Source organism: Nicotiana tomentosiformis, chromosome 8 (genome assembly GCF_000390325.3).
Source record: "Nicotiana tomentosiformis chromosome 8, ASM39032v3, whole genome shotgun sequence".
Taxonomy (NCBI): Eukaryota; Viridiplantae; Streptophyta; class Magnoliopsida; order Solanales; family Solanaceae; genus Nicotiana; species Nicotiana tomentosiformis.
The window spans coordinates 111,822,574-111,839,985 of NC_090819.1; the positions used below are offsets into that span (position 1 = coordinate 111,822,574).

At 33.2% G+C, this 17,412-nt stretch overlaps 2 protein-coding genes across 4 annotated transcripts; one reads left to right on the forward strand and one right to left on the reverse strand.

Moving 5' to 3' along the window:
* Window positions 1-595: 595 nt before the first annotated feature.
* LOC104097610 (acid phosphatase 1-like) lies at window positions 596-6,704 on the forward strand. 3 transcript variants are annotated; one of them, XM_033656489.2, is made up of 5 exons: window positions 596-1,097; window positions 5,175-5,384; window positions 5,514-5,651; window positions 6,021-6,099; window positions 6,183-6,704. In XM_033656489.2, exons 1-4 carry the CDS (start codon window positions 682-684, stop codon window positions 6,082-6,084), a joined length of 828 nt encoding a protein of 275 aa, XP_033512380.1. In that variant the 5' UTR covers window positions 596-681; the 3' UTR covers window positions 6,085-6,099; window positions 6,183-6,704. The 3 variants fall into 3 exon arrangements, with proteins under 3 accessions (XP_033512380.1, XP_009602493.1, XP_009602496.1); XM_009604198.4 differs by lacking the exon at window positions 6,183-6,704 and having other exon boundaries at window positions 6,021-6,112; XM_009604201.4 differs by lacking the exon at window positions 6,183-6,704 and having other exon boundaries at window positions 597-1,097; window positions 6,029-6,047.
* Window positions 6,705-7,021: 317 nt separating this feature from the next.
* LOC104097611 (leucine-rich repeat extensin-like protein 6) lies at window positions 7,022-8,635 on the reverse strand. The gene has a single exon (XM_009604202.4). The coding sequence runs from the start codon at window positions 8,444-8,446 to the stop codon at window positions 7,220-7,222; it is 1,227 nt and encodes a 408-aa protein (XP_009602497.1). The 5' UTR covers window positions 8,447-8,635; the 3' UTR covers window positions 7,022-7,219.
* Between the last annotated feature and the right edge of the window lie 8,777 nt (window positions 8,636-17,412).

Here is a 17,412-nt window from a genome sequence, read left to right on the forward strand (position 1 = left end):
CATGCTTAACTTTGCGACTTTGATAATATGATTATAACTTTATGCACGAGAGCTTAATTGACAAATCATTTAAACCGTTCGAAATTAGACTTCAAGAATTACAATATTCATTTAGAAATCATGACCAAATTATTTGTAAATCAAGAGTGATACTCTGTTGAAGTTTGATCATGTGTTACCCGGTAGATACTATTGCTCCCAACCCAAATTCCCAAACATCTCTTTGCCTTAATTCGCATTATCTATGGCCATCTTTTTCCTTTAAGTTCCATTCCCAAATTGTCTCTAACTGACTAACTTCATTTTTTATGCCTCCAAATAGCTCCTTAGCTCTATTTTGGCCTCCAATGTACCTATATCAAATAACTAACAACTTAGGCAAAATTCTTGGAATAAAACCTCAAACAAGTCAATTAATCATAGAAAAAAAATCATAAAATATATAATATAAATCCAAGTCATCATTTTTGCACATATTATGAGTATCTATTGCACATACAAAATTAGTTTAGGGACTAATTTTATTAACTCTCCAAATACAAAATTATAAATCTTATTAGAAGGCGGAAAATCATACGTATATAATAATGACAGAATGTGACGGCTTCATTTTTGATTGGGCAAATCCGGTTCCGGTCTCTTCTTCCCTAGCTTGACGATTCCAGATTATGCTAGCCTATCATGGCGTACGCTCAAAACTTAATGTTAGCTCTTTTCATCTCCTTCACCTTCGTCTCCACCTCATTCTCTCAGTCTATTCTCGGAATCACCCCCGAAATCTTACAACTTTTAACCATCAATCGCCACCGTAAGATTCCCAAAGACAATAACAATGCTTTGTACTGTGAGAGCTGGCGGTTCACCGTTGAGACTAATGATGCTGGTTTCTGGGCTTTGATTCCCGAAAGGTGCGCTTCTTTCGTCCAGGACTACATGAACGGCGATCGTTACTCTTCAGATTGCGGTGCGGTGGCTGACCTGTCGCTGGCGTTTGCCAATACGGTTAAGGTTTCAAACGATGGAAAGGACGCTTGGGTCTTCGACATTGATGAAACTTTGCTCTCCAACTTGCCCTACTATGTCACCCATGGCTTCGGGTAACTTCTAATTTTCTCTATTTTTCATATGCATTTGTGGGTATCACTATAATGTTTGGACGTCCCTTTTGTTAATGATTTTGAACAGTTTCAGTTTCTGTGTAATTTGTGCTCTGGTATAGTGCTGTTGGTTTCATTTTGTTTGTTAAAAACTTGCTAATTCTGTGGATATATTTGTCTTGGGGAAAGATAGCATTTACTCTTAATTCACATCAACATCAGCTAAATATGAATAAATAAGAAATCCTAAAGCGATCATGCCATTAGATGTGATTGCAAAACTTAGGCAATATTATTGATAGGCTGCTGCATAAATACACAAAATCGGCCTCACTGAGATCTCATGTATGCTTTTGGACAAAGTTTTTGATAATTAACTAACTCAAAAGACTGAAGTTCCAATTTGTTGGTCTTGCTTCAAAGATCACCTGTAGCTTGTAAAGTTGTGAAAATTCCTTCTTCTGCCTTCATGTCCAACCGTCTTCTTTTGCTAGGAAAAGCTTATATACTTGTTGGTCTGCATGATTTTCATTATGCCATATTGAAGTAGATCATTAGACGTACCTAAATATACAAAATATTCATTTTATTGTGGTGATTATGATTCTAGTAACTCTTAGTTGAGCATCCGTTAGTACTTTACAAGTATCCTCTGCAAGATAAAGTATTACTGTGAAAGTAGTGCGAGCATGCACATCTGAATCTAACCATAACAAACAAGTGTGACAAAGCTTTAGGAACTCTCACTCCATCTTCATGCCATAACCTTTGTTTATTAAGCAATCATGCAACAACCACTTGCTACATACTCAGAAGTGCGCAGAAAGAACAGCCTAATGGTTCTATGCACTCTGTACCTAAAGACTCTCAAAATCTCCAATCCACAGATTTTTTGATGAGTAAAATCTCCGATCCGCAGTTCAGCCATTCAAACAGGCTGAGAGGTGTTATTTTGCAGCTTCATGCATTAGCTTGTTTACTTATCTATTTCTTTACTTACCCAAGCCTGATAGGACTTCGAGGTGAAAATTAGACTCCATTGATGCAATTAGAAGACTTAGTTGTAGTCCTTTGAAGCTAGCCTCGCAAATTTTCATCTTTTTAAAAGCAGTAGGAATGAACTTTTATCCAAATTATGTTCTCTCGTAGAAGCATGGTGATTTGATTTTCCATAGTTTTTATTTCTATTTGAATTTTCCTAAATCCTAGAATGCAAATTTAATTTAAGTAATATCAGTGTATTCTTTAACTGTGAACCTAAAACAGTAATGGTTTGAGATGTTGGTTGAGATGAATGCCTAAGCTTCTTTCTATGTGACAGTAGACTGGTGTTTATCAAGGATCAAGGTGTATATTGCATTTGGTTAGAGTGTAACATGCTTGAAGTTTCTAAGCAATATAATCTTCAACTCATTTTCTATAACTGGCAATTTTCCTAGTTTCTGCTTTATGGAAAAGCTTTAGGGATACTCCATTATGCCTCTTTTACCAATTAACCATAAGATGGACGAGTCGCTGTCAAAAGGTAAATATTTTAAAAACAATCCGCTGTTTAGCCTGGAAAACTTGGTATTCTACTTAAGAAAGAAGTATATACTACAATTTGTGTACTTTCTTGAGGATTACTCTGTTTTAATGCTACACATTCCGGTTTTGAACTATTTATTTAAGTACAAATGTTGAGCCAAAGTTATGTTGAAAATTTAACCCTTGGTTTCAATGTTCATAAGGTGGTTTTCCATTTAAAGTTGACTTCCACGTGATACTGCTAACCAAGAAGATTCTAATTATTTAGTGTAGTTTGGCTGACACAGGAGGGTCAGTTTAGATGTTCTGATTTAAAATCGATTGCACTTTGTAAACTTTTACTTGCTTGTGCATTCTGATCATACAACTCAATAGTTGTAGGGCAATGATTGTCTAATCTCGTGCTGGGCAGATATGAAATGGTTTAGTGATGGAAAGAATTTATTACCTGCTAAAGTAGTTATCATTTTGTTTTTCTTTAAGATTTAGCATTTAAGCCATTATGCTTTGGAAGCAATATTTCATAAGGTCTGGTGTGGTTAATGACTATTAAAAAAAAGGATTTCATTTGGTTTTGTCAATCTCGAAAGTAAATTTAAGAAGTTATATGGTATTACCAGTTTAAAGTTCTATAATTCTAGAACCTACAACAAGAGAAAGTCATGTCGTTTTTGCGAGTTTAAGTTCAAGCAGACATTTATGGTAAAACTGGGAGGGGATTACCAGTTACTAGAATGTAGCTTTATTTGGATGCTCCTCGAGTTCTCGTTCTGTAGTTCTACCTATCCGCATTCTTGATTTACTGGATACTCTATGCTTTACCAAAAAGTCTTGGATAAACAGGGGTAAGAATATTGTCAAAATTAAACAGTCGGCTAAGTATTCCCCTTGTTTGTCAAGAAAATAATAGAAGAAAGTGTGCCTCTTGTTGACTTTTGATACTTAAGTATTTGAAGTCCAGTTGAAGACGGTGTAGATCGTTTAAAGTGTACCTAAGACCTTGAAATTTGGTGCAACATGGGCTTGGTGTCTCGCCTCACATGGATTGCTTTCCACAAGGTACTAAGGTGTGTGCCTCATCACGCATGAGCTCTGCCTTGAGGAGGGAAGTACTAAACAATAAACATATCTAAAAAATTATATGTTATTTGTGTAAAAAGCATTATAAATGAATATTCAGTGATTAAGAATAGGAAATTAAGAAATTTTAATAGAAACTAGCCATAAATTTTGAATTAGAAACTTAAAATTGCATCTTTGCATCAATTAGGATTCTTAAAATGATTTTTGAACTTGATTCATATGATTTTTAATTCGTATATTTCACTTAATCTCATCTGTGCACGATAGAAACTGTAACCTTACTTGTAGAATTAGGTTGGTAGAAGAAAATGATGTCATGAAAAATATAAGGATTAGAAAAGTCTATGGTCCAAATGGTATCCCAATAGAGGTTTGAATGTGTTTTGGAGAGGTTGGAGTAGGACGGCTCACAAGCTATGTAATGCTATCCGAAGGATAGAAAGAAGCACTAGTGGAATGAAATCATGCTTAGAAAGAAAGGTAGGAGAAATAGCCCTTTAATGACTAAAGGAAAGATGTTATACAAGGTGTTATATCTACAAGATAAGTGGCAAAGATGCGGAGGGCCAAGATGGTTGTGTGGTCATAGGGGATTAGGTAAGATTAAAAATGATCATATTTGGCAAAAAGTGCAAGTAGCACACATTGAGGATAAATGAGAGAAGGTTGCTTGAGATGGTTTGGCCATGTTCGAACTCCTATGTCAACGTCAAAATACACCGGTTAGTAGGTGTAAAAGCATGGTGAGAGGAGGTGTTAAGAAACGACAAGGTAGACCTAAAATCACATGAGGAAAGTAGCCTGGACCTATAACCTCTTGGAATCTATGTAGGCCTATTGAAAAATATGGCTAAATGGAAGAAAAAGATCTATATGGATGATACTAATTAGTTGGGATTAAACTTTCATGTTGATACATATACTTTAGGTCCTATATTTTTTGGAGTCTTTTAGTCATATCAAAAATTTAGTTATCAATGGATAATATTGAGAACTTTTACTACTTGTTTTTTTCCGTTTTGTTATATAATATAATATTAGATTGTTTTGAGCTTAAATGGATCGACATGGTTAATGAGGATTCATATAGCTGATCCCAACTTGTTTGGGGTTGAGGTGTTATGTTGTTCTTATTGTAGTATATTTCACTTAATATTTTTTCTTTCAATTTCTTTGTCCATGTAATAGTTGTTGTTTGCGTTTTTATCTTTTGGCATTATATATATATTTTTTATTTCTTTCTTGATTTGTGCTTTTCTTCGTTAAAACCCTCACTTTAATTGCGCTTTTCGCCTAAAGCCTCTGTTGACATTACTTTTCTAGGCTTTCGCTTTGACAACACTAGTTGAAGATCCACTTTGCCGTCAAATGTTCATTTCTCTGTAATTCTTTTGATTCTTTGTTGTTGTTGTTGTTGTTGTGTTGTCATGTGGTTGATCACATTTTGCTGTTGTAACTTGTATGTAGATCAGAGATCTTTGATGAAATCGCCTTTGACAAATGGGTAAATGAAGCAGAAGCTCCTGCTATACCTGCAAGTTTAAAACTGTACAAGGAGCTACAACAGCGAGGATTTAAGATATTCTTGTTGACTGGTCGGAGTGAATTTCAAAGGAATTATACAGAAAAGAATCTGGTGTATGCTGGATACAGCAATTGGGAAAAGCTTATTTTGAGGTATTCAAAAAAACTCTCATATTTTCATATTGTGTTCCTTTATTTGCAATTGGTGCACAGATGGTTGTATAAGTAAATGTTGGGCCAAATAACTTTAAAAACTGTGGCTGAACCTTTGCAATGGAACAGGGGACCTTCTGATAAAAGTAAACTGGCAACCCAATACAAATCTGAGAAAAGAAAGGAATTAGAAGATGAAGGTTACAGGATTCATGGGAGCTCTGGAGATCAGTGGAGTGACTTGAACGGTTTCGCTGTTGCCAAAAGGTCCTTTAAACTTCCAAATCCCATGTACTATATTGCGTGATGATAGAGGACTTGTCTAAAGTATGTTCTTTGACATTGCCATTAGCTGCTACTATTGAACTTGTGTATAACATTTTTTCACAAGATGTGAAAGACGCCTTGATCGATCTAAATTGATCTCTTACTTTTTTAATGATTGTAAGCTTCCATGGATTTTAAGATTTTAACTTGGTGCGTCAACTTGATTTTCTTCGGACAAATAAATGAAAATGTTACTAAAATTAGCTTTGCTATTTTCTGGGAGGTATTAATGCAGCTAGAGAAATACTATTTTGGGAAAATCTTAGTCACGGGTTACAGGCGTTAAAATAACCTCTAACATCTTTGCAGAAATGCAGGTGAAAGTTGCATATGGGATAAGCCCGCTTTCCCCATCCTCGTGTTAACAGGGTAACAAGACGTGCACAGGGTAAATCCTTTACTATTTTTCATAGCCATACTTTAGTCCAATTGTTCTTGCGATATAATCTGAGGTGATTTCTTTGAAAACAGCTGCCATTTGAGCGATACCTGATCTCAATCAGCCCTCTTAAAAAGATGGGTGCATACCAAGCAACACCATTTTGAAAATGAACCCACCATATCCATATATACGTAAGACTTGATTTTGATGGAACAAAATGCTAGTGTCATGTTGTTAACAGCCTTAGCAAAAACATCACATGAAGGACCTGTAACTTTACTGGCTTTAGGAAATTAAAAAGGACCTGTGGAATAAATAGGGATTTTGGGCCTCTTACCATGAATCGCAATGCTTGGTATTTTGGGGTCTGGAATTCTGGGTTTTGGGCAGTAGCAAATCGTCCATCTTCCTAAATCAGGTACTCACAAATTAGGGAAAATGCCATTCAGCAATCAATTCAACTGTTCCTCACGTGAAACTTTTTTCTGTAGGTCATTATGTTTTTCTTTTGTATCCTTTCTAGTTATATTTTTCTCATACTTGAGCATATAACTACTCCATGTTCTTGAAGGCACAACCATAGTAAATGCTCTTATAGTCCACACCACATACAATACCACAGCATGTGGATGTTTGTTGAGTAATGTGACATCCAACCATTTTATTTGTCGTTGTTAGTTGTGGTACTTAGTACTGCAACCATTTAACATATGATACAACAATAATTACGCCTTAGTCGCAAACAAAGTTGAAGTCCGGTATTATGAGAATTTATCATGAATTGACAAATCTTATGCTGGTTGCGAGCCTATCGCAATTCTCCTTTATTCGAGCGTGGGATAGACAATGTGAGTAAGCCCACACAGTCAAGATATGATAAAGCATGAAAACATCACTCAGCAAGCTATTAAAATAATGAACAGAACTATATCCAAACTATTAATTACTTGACTTGGAGAAATAAATTTGTAGCTACAAGTCATAACTTCTCTATGTTATAATGAAAACAGCCAGCCCATACTAGCCTGTTATCCAACAAACATAAAGAATATTGGTCAGAGTGCCCTGATTTCACTCCCAAAATCTCAAATTAAGAAAAAAAAATTAAATTTTATAAAAATCAAAATCAATGAGAAGGAGGTGTTGACACAATTTCTTCTTCACTAATTATTGACCCACAAACAAGAGGCTTAGCTGAAGGTATTCTAAGACAACTAAGACTACCACCAGGAATGAGAGAACACTCTGGTTGAGGCCTTTGCATTTGCTTACCTGGAATACAATTCAATGAGAAATCAAACCCCACATTCCTATAGGGAAGTTTGTCACAATCTTGGCTCAAACCAGAGAAGAAATTGTAAGTAAGAGTCAAATTGATAAGGCTTCTCAATGAACAAACCAAGTCTGGTAAATCCCCAGAAAGTTTGTTGTGTGCTAAGTTGAGTACCTCAATCCCACTCAAGCAAGAAAGAGTATCAGGCAAATGCCCCATTAATGAATTGAAACTCACATCCAAAACTTGCAAATCTGTCCACATACCAACCCCTTCTGGAATACAACCAGTTAACTGGTTATTTAGGAACAAAATCTCCTTAATTCTTGGACCCATGTACCCCAAACTAAATGGAATGTTCCCAGTCAACTTGTTATTAGCCAGATTGATAACTGAAGATGGAGAATTCCCTAAATTCTGAGGAAGTTCACCATCAAACTGGTTGTTATTAAGAAAAATAGCATCAAGTTTTTTGTTGAAAAGGTCTTCTGGAATTGGCCCTGAGAAGCTGTTAAATCTGAGGTCTAAATAAAGAAGATTTGGGATGAGTAAAACAGCAGTAGGAAATGTACCAGAAAAATGGTTATTACTGAGGTCTAACTCAGTAAGAGAAGTAAGGTCTCTGAAAGTTTGCGGAATTGGCCCTGAAAATCTGTTACTGTTGAGATGAAAAATGGACATTTCTGCTAAAAAGGACAGTTCCTTAACAAGAATGCCTTGTAAATTTGCATGGTTTAGATCAATACCTGCAACAACTAAAGTTGGGTTGCCCATATAATCTTGAGATTCTGAACAAAAGACTCCTTTGTAAGCACAAACATTTGTACCAACCCAACTATTCAAGATTCCCAAAGGGTCATCTGTAATTGCTGATTTCCATGTTTGAAGAGCAGTGTAAGCTTTGTTAATATCAGAAGAAGTAGGACTTGGGCTGTTAATTCCTCCACCAATCCAAACACCCCCACCCCCCACCCCACCACCAACACCTACTCCCATACCAACACCACCACCTACACTCATTGCAGCTTCAGTGGCAATAATTTTGTGAAGGAGAAAAACCAAAAACCAAATGTTGCCCATTTTTCAAAGAACTTTTTGATGGGGTTTTCTTGCTAGGTTGTGCAAAATATGGTTAAGTATAGCATTGAATAAAAGATGATGTGAGATTTATTGTTAGCTTTTGAGTGAAGCTTTTATTGTAGTATTTGGTATTGGTATATGAACAGTATTACACAATAAATGTCTTCTCTTACACTATACATCAAGTTGTCTTCTCTTACACTATACATTGACAAAAATGCCTTTTTGTCAATGTACAAAAATTGACTAGTCATTAAGCAACTGTTCATGATAATGAAATTCCGGACTTCCGGTTAAGTAACATTAAATTTTCTTTAAAAATGGGATTTTTGCAGCCTTTCACGGCCACGTTTCTTGTGAGATAGATTTATTTAACAAAAAAATGGAGGTAATGCAGGTAATATCATTACGGTTCCTAATGATTTTTAGGCAATGGCCTTATTCTAAAGAGCATGGAAAGGAGTTTTGGACAGTGGAGGACTAATGTTACCGCACAAATTAAAATAAAAGAAACTTGTTTTCTCTCTTTTTTCTGTAGGAGTGGGACAAATGGTCTACGGACTAAGCAATATTAATGATGAACTACTCCCCGTTCACTTTTATTTGTTCACTATTGACTTTGCACATCCTATAAGAAATAATAAATAAAGTGCATAATTTATCATGATATTCATATTAATTGGTGTATAGTCTTAATGAATTTGAAAAAGGGTGAAAATCATTTACATCCCCCAAGTTTGCTTTAAAAATCAAACTCATCCTCCAACTTTAAACAATTATCATTATGCTCCTCATATCAAAGGTGACTTCTTAAAATGCCTATTTTACCCTCTAAAATTTGTATCTCTTAATTATTTTTATTTTTTAATATAATAATATTTTTATATTTTAATTTATGTTATCAACTTACCTATAAACAAATTAAAAAAACTTTTTCGAAACCAAAAAAAAAGTAGTAGTAATCAAGCATATAAGTTAATGATGTTCAATAGTCAAATAAATGAGAAAAATAAAAAATAAAAAAAAATAATTTACTCGTATCAATAATTTTATTAATAGCAATCAAAATTCAGTCTATTTACAAAATTGAGAATAAAAGAGAGTGAAACTTTTTATAAATTATACAATACAGATAATAAGAATTTAATGGACGAAAAATAGAGGTAAATTTTATAATAAATTTGCAAAAATTATCTATTTATACGTTACATGAACTTTAATTATAATTTAGAAAAGATCTAGTAATTACAATCAAACTTCAAAAATTTATATACACGTAGAGAATAATAAAAATATCGGATCTTAAAATCACACACACACCGCATACATTATATGCATTTTAATATACATAATATTAAAATAATAATAATAATAATAAAGTAGGAATACATTTTGTAATAAATTCATAATATGATTATTTTATTTATAATGTTAGTGAACTTAGATTAAATTATATAATGAGTTATAATATTTTTAATATATGAATAAGTACATGCATTAAAAAATATCTAAATAATATAAAAAATATATTACATATATGTGGAGTAGGGGTGTTCATGGTTCGGTTTGGATCGGTTTTTCCCTAAAAAGAAACCAAACCAAGTAAGTCAGTTCTTAAAATGTTGGAGCCAAACCAAACCAATTAAGTCGGTTTTTTAGGGATTCGATTTTTGTCGGTTTTTATCGATTTTTCGGTTATTTATCAGTTTTTTCTTAAATATGAGACATACACTACCAAAAACATATTCCGGTGACTTCATTTTCAACGTAACATTATCAAATCAATTGCTTTTTGAGAAATCTATCATTTACCATGATATATTGATGATAATTGAATCAAATAGTGATGAATAATTTAAGTACTCAATTAAAAATCGATTATTTTTAACATGAAATAATTCTTGTACTTAACAAAAGTAAACTACCAATCAAACTAGAATGTAAAGGCAAAGAATTAGATTATTGTTATAGCAAAGAACTAGACTTAAAATACAAATGATTAATATGTACCATAACATTTTAGAAACTTTATATAAAAATATGCACATATATATATATATATATATATATATATATATATATATATATATATATATATATATATATATATATATATATATATATATATATATAGAGAGAGAGAGAGAGAGAGAGAGAGATACTTCTATAGTCGGTTTGGTTTGGTTTTTTTCGGTTATTTTTTTTATTAAAACCAAAACCAAACCAAATTTGATCGATTTTTTAAATTGAAAACCAAAACCAAACCAAACCTAAAAAGTATCCGGTTTTTTGGTCGGTTTGGTTCGGTTACGATTTGGTTCGGTTTTTCAGGTTTTTTTGAACACCCCTAATGGGGAGTCGAAAATGTCAACATTGCATAGGATAAAAAGGATGAAAATGATAATTGTTTAAAGTTGGAGGATGAGTTTGATTTTTAAAGTAAACTTGGGGATGTAAATGGTTTTCACCCATTTGAAAAATAATTTGGAATGAACAATTAATGTTAAGGGCAAAACTGGAAGAAGCAAATTATTTTTCTCTTGATATGCAAAAGTAGACAAGTAAAAATTGAAAATATATTTTTAGAATAGTGAACAAGTAAAAGTGGATCTGTACTATTAGGGTTTTTGTGGTACATGTCCCCTTATAAATAGAAAGAGACATTGTTATGGGGGACATTGAGCACTCATTTGTAAGACAACACATTGACATTATCTGAAGATTCTTGCTTTATTATACACATACAAAATATACATTTTTCTTGAGATTCCTGTCTAACTTTTCTCCCACGATCCAAGGAGAATCCGAATAATCAAAGGCTCATCAATCATTCATCATTGTTAGAAAGAATACTAAAGAATCTAATCCTTTTTAGGCGACTCACATCCTTTTATTTACTTAAATATCATTCATTGTTATTTATTGTTATTTAATTCTATCCCCCTTCATTTTCGGATCATTGAATATACCAATGTTATCACCATTTATTTCTACTTAGATTATACCCCTACTATCTTCCCCCAAAATCGATTAATACATCTTTTGGATATTAATATTGGCTATGATTAACTCTATTTTACTAGAAAATCTAATTGTTTAAACCCATATCTAAATTTTGAATCAAAAGTAACTAGTATTGCATTTTGTCCACTATATTATACTCATGCATGTCAAAAAGAAATATAAATAAACTACAAACTAGAGATCATATTATATTGAAATACTACAAAAGGAAAAAATTATACCTTTTGAAGAAAGTGCTTGAATCTAGTAACTAACATTGTTATTTCAATAAGAAATAGGAGACGAAGAAAAGAAGAAACGGTGGAAGAGAAAAGAAGAGATCTATTTATAGTATAGAGATTATTTCAAAGAGGAAATAGAGAAGAAGAATAAAAATACGGTTAAAAAAAAGAGAAGAAAGAGATGGTAGAGATTAAAAAAAAGGTTAAATTAATGAGGAGTAACTTAAGAAATATAAATTTATAATAACGATATTTTTGTCTTGAAAAAATTAATTTTCTGCTCCTACTTCTTGAAAGAAGCTAGAATTTGTTGCTTCTTTCCAAAAGCAAAAACGTTACTTCTACTGATTTTGCTCAAAAGCACTTAATTGTTTTAGCCAAACATCTCAAATTTCTAAGTGTCGTTTCCGAAAAAAAATAAAAAATAAAATTTGACCTCTCAGAATTTTAGCTAAACTAGCGGCCAAACTTTTAACTTTTGCCATGTTAATATCCGGAAAATTGAGACTAGCGGGGACAGACGTAACTTGAGGATATAATATGTTCATTAGCTCATCCTTGTCTTGCACACCGTAAGTTGAAAATGAAGGGAACCTATGATTAATAAATAAAATTCATCCTCACTTTGGCAGAGTTGATATAACGTTCTTACTACTCCATCGGTTTCAATTTATGTGACTTATGATTTGCTATATAATTAAAAAAAAAATTTAAAACTTGTGTTATGATAAAAGTTTTGAAGAACCATAATATTTGTGTGATTATAAAAAAATTTCATTAAAAATAAATTAAGTAAAATAAAAAATTTAAAATTAAATTATTTTTAAATACGAAAATATGTCTTTCTTTTTGAAACATACTAATTAAAAAATTATGTCATATAAATTAAAACGGAGGAAACATATATACTTTACTGTCATAGAAATATTATATTATTCTTTTTAAAATTCCGTGTTTAATCATTCATTGACGTCTAAAATAACATTGGTTTTCATACTCTTTAGGCAAAGTGGCAAACTATGAGTAGCTGCGATAGTGCCCCATTGGATATTTGGTCCTGGTCGGTGTACTGTAGTAATAACATGCAATACATGCGTGCAATTATAGTAAAGACCAATGCCATTACTACTGGTATAAATGTACTGTGTGCCCAATTGCCTTACTGATTCTCAATAAAAGCAATGCATCTGCCCTATTAAAGTGTATGGCAGCTCAGCTCATTTTCACTCTCACTCGTCAAAATGGAAACTTCTTTGAGCTACTGTTCTTCGTTTCCTTACAAGTTATTATTGACATATTGTACTTTGACCCCTCGAAAAAAAGTTTTATTATTCTTTGACCTATTAAGTTAAGCATGGGAGTGTGTGGCACTTTTTTTGTTTTTGTGTGTTAGGTGACGATTTTTTAGCAAACTATTTAATCTTAACATTACTACCATTTTACTCTTATTGATATGACTTAGAATTCACTTGATAAAAAAATTTATTCTTTTATAAGAAAAAAATTTATTTTGCATATTATTGACATATATGTGACATATATGTCAATAGTTTTCTTAAATTTCTGATCAATTAATTAAATACCTCCACATGAAATGGAACAGAGTAATAAGTGAAACTACGCATGCTTTAATTTTCATCCATGTATTTTGCTCTCTGAGTAGATTGGTTAATTATAGCTTGGCCTTGATGGTGTCTCCCACTCCTTCCTAATTTCCTTTGGCCTCCATTCAAACAGAACTCAAGTATTCTAATACTTAATAAAAAGAAATGCGCCACTCCTTTGTCTTGAACCAGGTTCATGTGAAAAGGAGGGGTGAAATTCAAAAATAGTCAAATTTATAAGTGGTCGTTCAAAAATAATCACAGTTTCTAAAGTAATTAAATTTAGCCACTTTTCATGTAAAGATTAATTTGAACGAAAATACTGTTCAAAATTCGAAAAATACTCCAGCATATTATACTGGAGTTCCAACATAAGTATACTAGAACTCCAGTATCCGGCATAAGTAAACTGGAGTTCCAGTATAATATACCGATCCAGCATAATATGCTGGAAGTTCATACACAATGCACCGATCTCCAGTATATTATGCTGGAACTTTCCGTGTTGCAGTAAAATAATGGTTATTTTTCAATGAATTTGCAAACGCTAGCTATTTTTGAATGATCGATCCGAAAACTGACTAGCCCGTGCTATTTTTCCGAAAAAGGAGGCCACTGAAAATGCTCTCTTTATTTTTTGGAGCGTAGAACATGAGTGCAGGCCCTGGCTAGGCCCAGCTGTTATCCGCCCGGCTAAACTTGATTAATTCCTTACTTAAAGCAAAAAAGTATTATGAGGTTATGTAACAAATCAGCTGCACACATCTGATGGCCTGAGGCGCAGTACCAGGGATAAGAATATGCCAAGACACCTGGACCAATACGTGATCCCAAACTCCAAGACAAATACCATCTGCCAAGTTGTTAGAGAAAACGACACCAGCCCAGCTACGCAAAATGTATAAATAGACAGAAGGCTCACTTAGAAGAGCAGGAATGAACTTCTTATTTTTCTTTCATTAGCTATTTCAATAGCAATCTGGAACCTCCCTCTTCTTGTTTTCCATTTTTTTGCTTTGGTTTCCTTGTTTTTTTGCCAAGGTTGAGAACTATGAGTTGTAAATTTGGAGCTTACTTGAATATCATAACTATCATCTTACATTTGGTGCTTTCATTGACCCTCCTTCAACAAATGGGTGGTGGTGCACATAACACTCGGTCGAAATCCTTGGAGGAAGCTGTGAAACAGCTCCAAGAATAATCAGTTGTTCACACCAAAGCTTTGGACTCCATTAACAGTACCCTTCAGGAGATTGTTGCGCACATTGCTTCTCAGAGAGCTCCCTCTCCGACGCCGGCACCGACCGCCGCTAGCCCTTCTTCCTCTGTGTTGGGTCAGTCAACAATGCTGCAACAACAAACTGGATATCACCAACGAACCACACCGCAAACCCCAGCTCTTAACTTCCCTCAACCACAGCAACAACAACCCTTTAATCACTTATACACAGAGATAGAGCGATTGATTTATCGAAGTGTGACGGTAACGCTGCGGAGAGTTGGTGTCACGATCCAAACCGATGGGCCGCGACGGGCACCCTGTACCTTATTCAACCGAGTACCAACATAACGTATCTTTTCGTATCATACTATCATAAATAACTGAGCCAGAGAGGCTGCCGTGAGATAGATAGAATACAACATGTAATACCAACTTATATATAAGACATATGGGCCTCTAAGACCAAAATAATCACTCGTACATTGAATATAGGCCGACAAGGCCATACAATCTTTTACGTACATGACATCTGTCTACAAGCCTCTAAGAATACATAATTATCATAAAAGTCGGGACAGAGCAACGCCATACCAAACAATACACATCTAAATCATACTGACCAAACAAGCAACTCTAGAGCAAATGAAATGCACCAACATCTTCCGCTGAGCTGATCGCCTACTTGGAGGACTCTCGACCTGGCTATCGAGACCTGCGGACATGAAACGCAGTGTCCCTAGGCAAAAGGGACGTCAGTACAAATAATGCACCGAGTATATAAGGAATGAAAATCTGTAAATAATAGACATGAAAGAAACATGGAATAAAAGACTCGACATGTATGTCTGAATAACTCTGTGAATCATTTCATATTTATAATGTCATGCATATGCGTATAAATGTCATACCATGCATAGGTATATGCGTTCATAACATCATCAAGCCTCTAAGGGCATCCCATTATATCATCTCGGCCACTGTGGGCTAATCATCAACGTATACCAGCTGATCAGGTGGTGGTGCGAATATAACGCCATAACCTTTCCCCATATCCCATATATATATATATATATATATATATATATATATATATATATGCGTATATAACGACATCTGGTCATGAGTCAATGTACATGTATAAATGCATGAAATGCATAAGAAATACGTTAATAAAATTTTCTCGGAATGTCATAAAAATAATATGTCTGTCGGATAAAACTTTATCAAATACGTATTTTTCTGAGACCCATGAACAGAAGATATAATCATAATTCATACGGGGAATCAAGAATATAGACACCCATAATATTTCTATGAATAGTCATTTGTGGAAATTGTGCATTTGCTCGTTTCGTTCGTGTCGTATAGATCATGCCAAAAAGAAAGAAGAGATAGCCTTAACATACATGAGTCGATTCTCTTGAGAAAGATTACACTGTATAGTTAATTAATGTACTCTGAAATCTCGGGTTTTTGAAGTGTTGAAGACGCTATGGAATATCATACTTTGAATTCGTGAAGAGCCTTGAAATCTCACGTTTTGAAGGAAATATTGAAGCAACCCACATTGCTAAGATGATAAAGAATTATTTTGGTTGAATTCTTGGAGTCTCGTCCGTAAGCTTTAGTATCAAAAAATGAAGCTTAGCACTGTAAAATAAATTCTTCAAAAAAGTTAGTTGGTAGGTCCCACTAATTTTGATGACTTAGCCCCTTTAGTCTTCCAAATGTGCCATGTTGCTTCTTAATTCAAGAGCCATTCTTTTAGCTCTTATTGGCTGCCACGTTAGGGGCTTCAACCTTATCCAAAGATTTTTTTAATTAATCTCCCGCTAAAATTTATTAATCGGCAAATGGCCAAATATACCTTTCTACTTTCGAAAATGGTCTAAGAATACCCATCGTTATACTATTGGGTTATCTATCCCCCAACATTCATACTTTGGGTTCAAATATACCCCTAATTTAAACGGAGGGACTCGTGTCATCGTCCTGTTGGTCAATTTTAAATATCTCCTAATTAATTAAAAAGACTCATTATCCATACACGAAAAATATTTTTTTTTTGTTTGTAAAAACTGGAAAAAAATAAAAAATAAATTTACTAAAAACTGAAGGAAAAAAAACGAAAATATTTTTTTTCCAGTTTTTACAAAAAAACTGCTTTAAAAAAACTGAAAAATATTTTCTAAAACAATGTTTTTGTAAAAACTGAAAAATAATTTTCTAAAGCAATTAAAAACTGGAAAAAACTGAAATACTTTTAACTAAAAACTGAAAAAAAAAATATATTTGTTTTTTCAGTTTTTACAAAAAATTGCTTTAGAAAATTGCTTTTTAGTTTTTTTTTTATTTTTTAGTTTTTACAAAAATATTGTTTTAGAAAATATTTTTCAGCTTTTTTTAAAGCAGCTTTTTTGTAAAAACTGGTTTTTTTTTCATTTTTTATAAAAAACATCAGTTTTTTTTCCAGTTTTTACAAAAAAAATTGCTTTAGAAAATTAATTTTCAGCTTTTGTTTCCAGTTTTTACAAAAACATTATTTTAGAAAATATTTTTCAGTTTTTTCTAAAGCAGTTCTTTTTGTACAAACTGAAAAAAAGATATTTTCATTTTTTTTCCAGTTTTTAGTAAAAATAATTTCAGTTTTTTTCCAGTTTTTACAAAAAAAAAAATTATTATTTTTCGGGTATGGGTAATGAGTCTTTTTAATTAATTATGAGATATTTAGAATTGACCAACAGGACGATGACACGTGTCCCTCCGTTTAAATGAGAGGTATATTTGAACCCAAAGTATGACTGGAGGGGTATAGATAACCCAATAGTATAACGAGGGGTATTCTTAGATCATTTTCGAAAGTAGTGGAGTATATTTGGCCCTTTGCCGTTTATT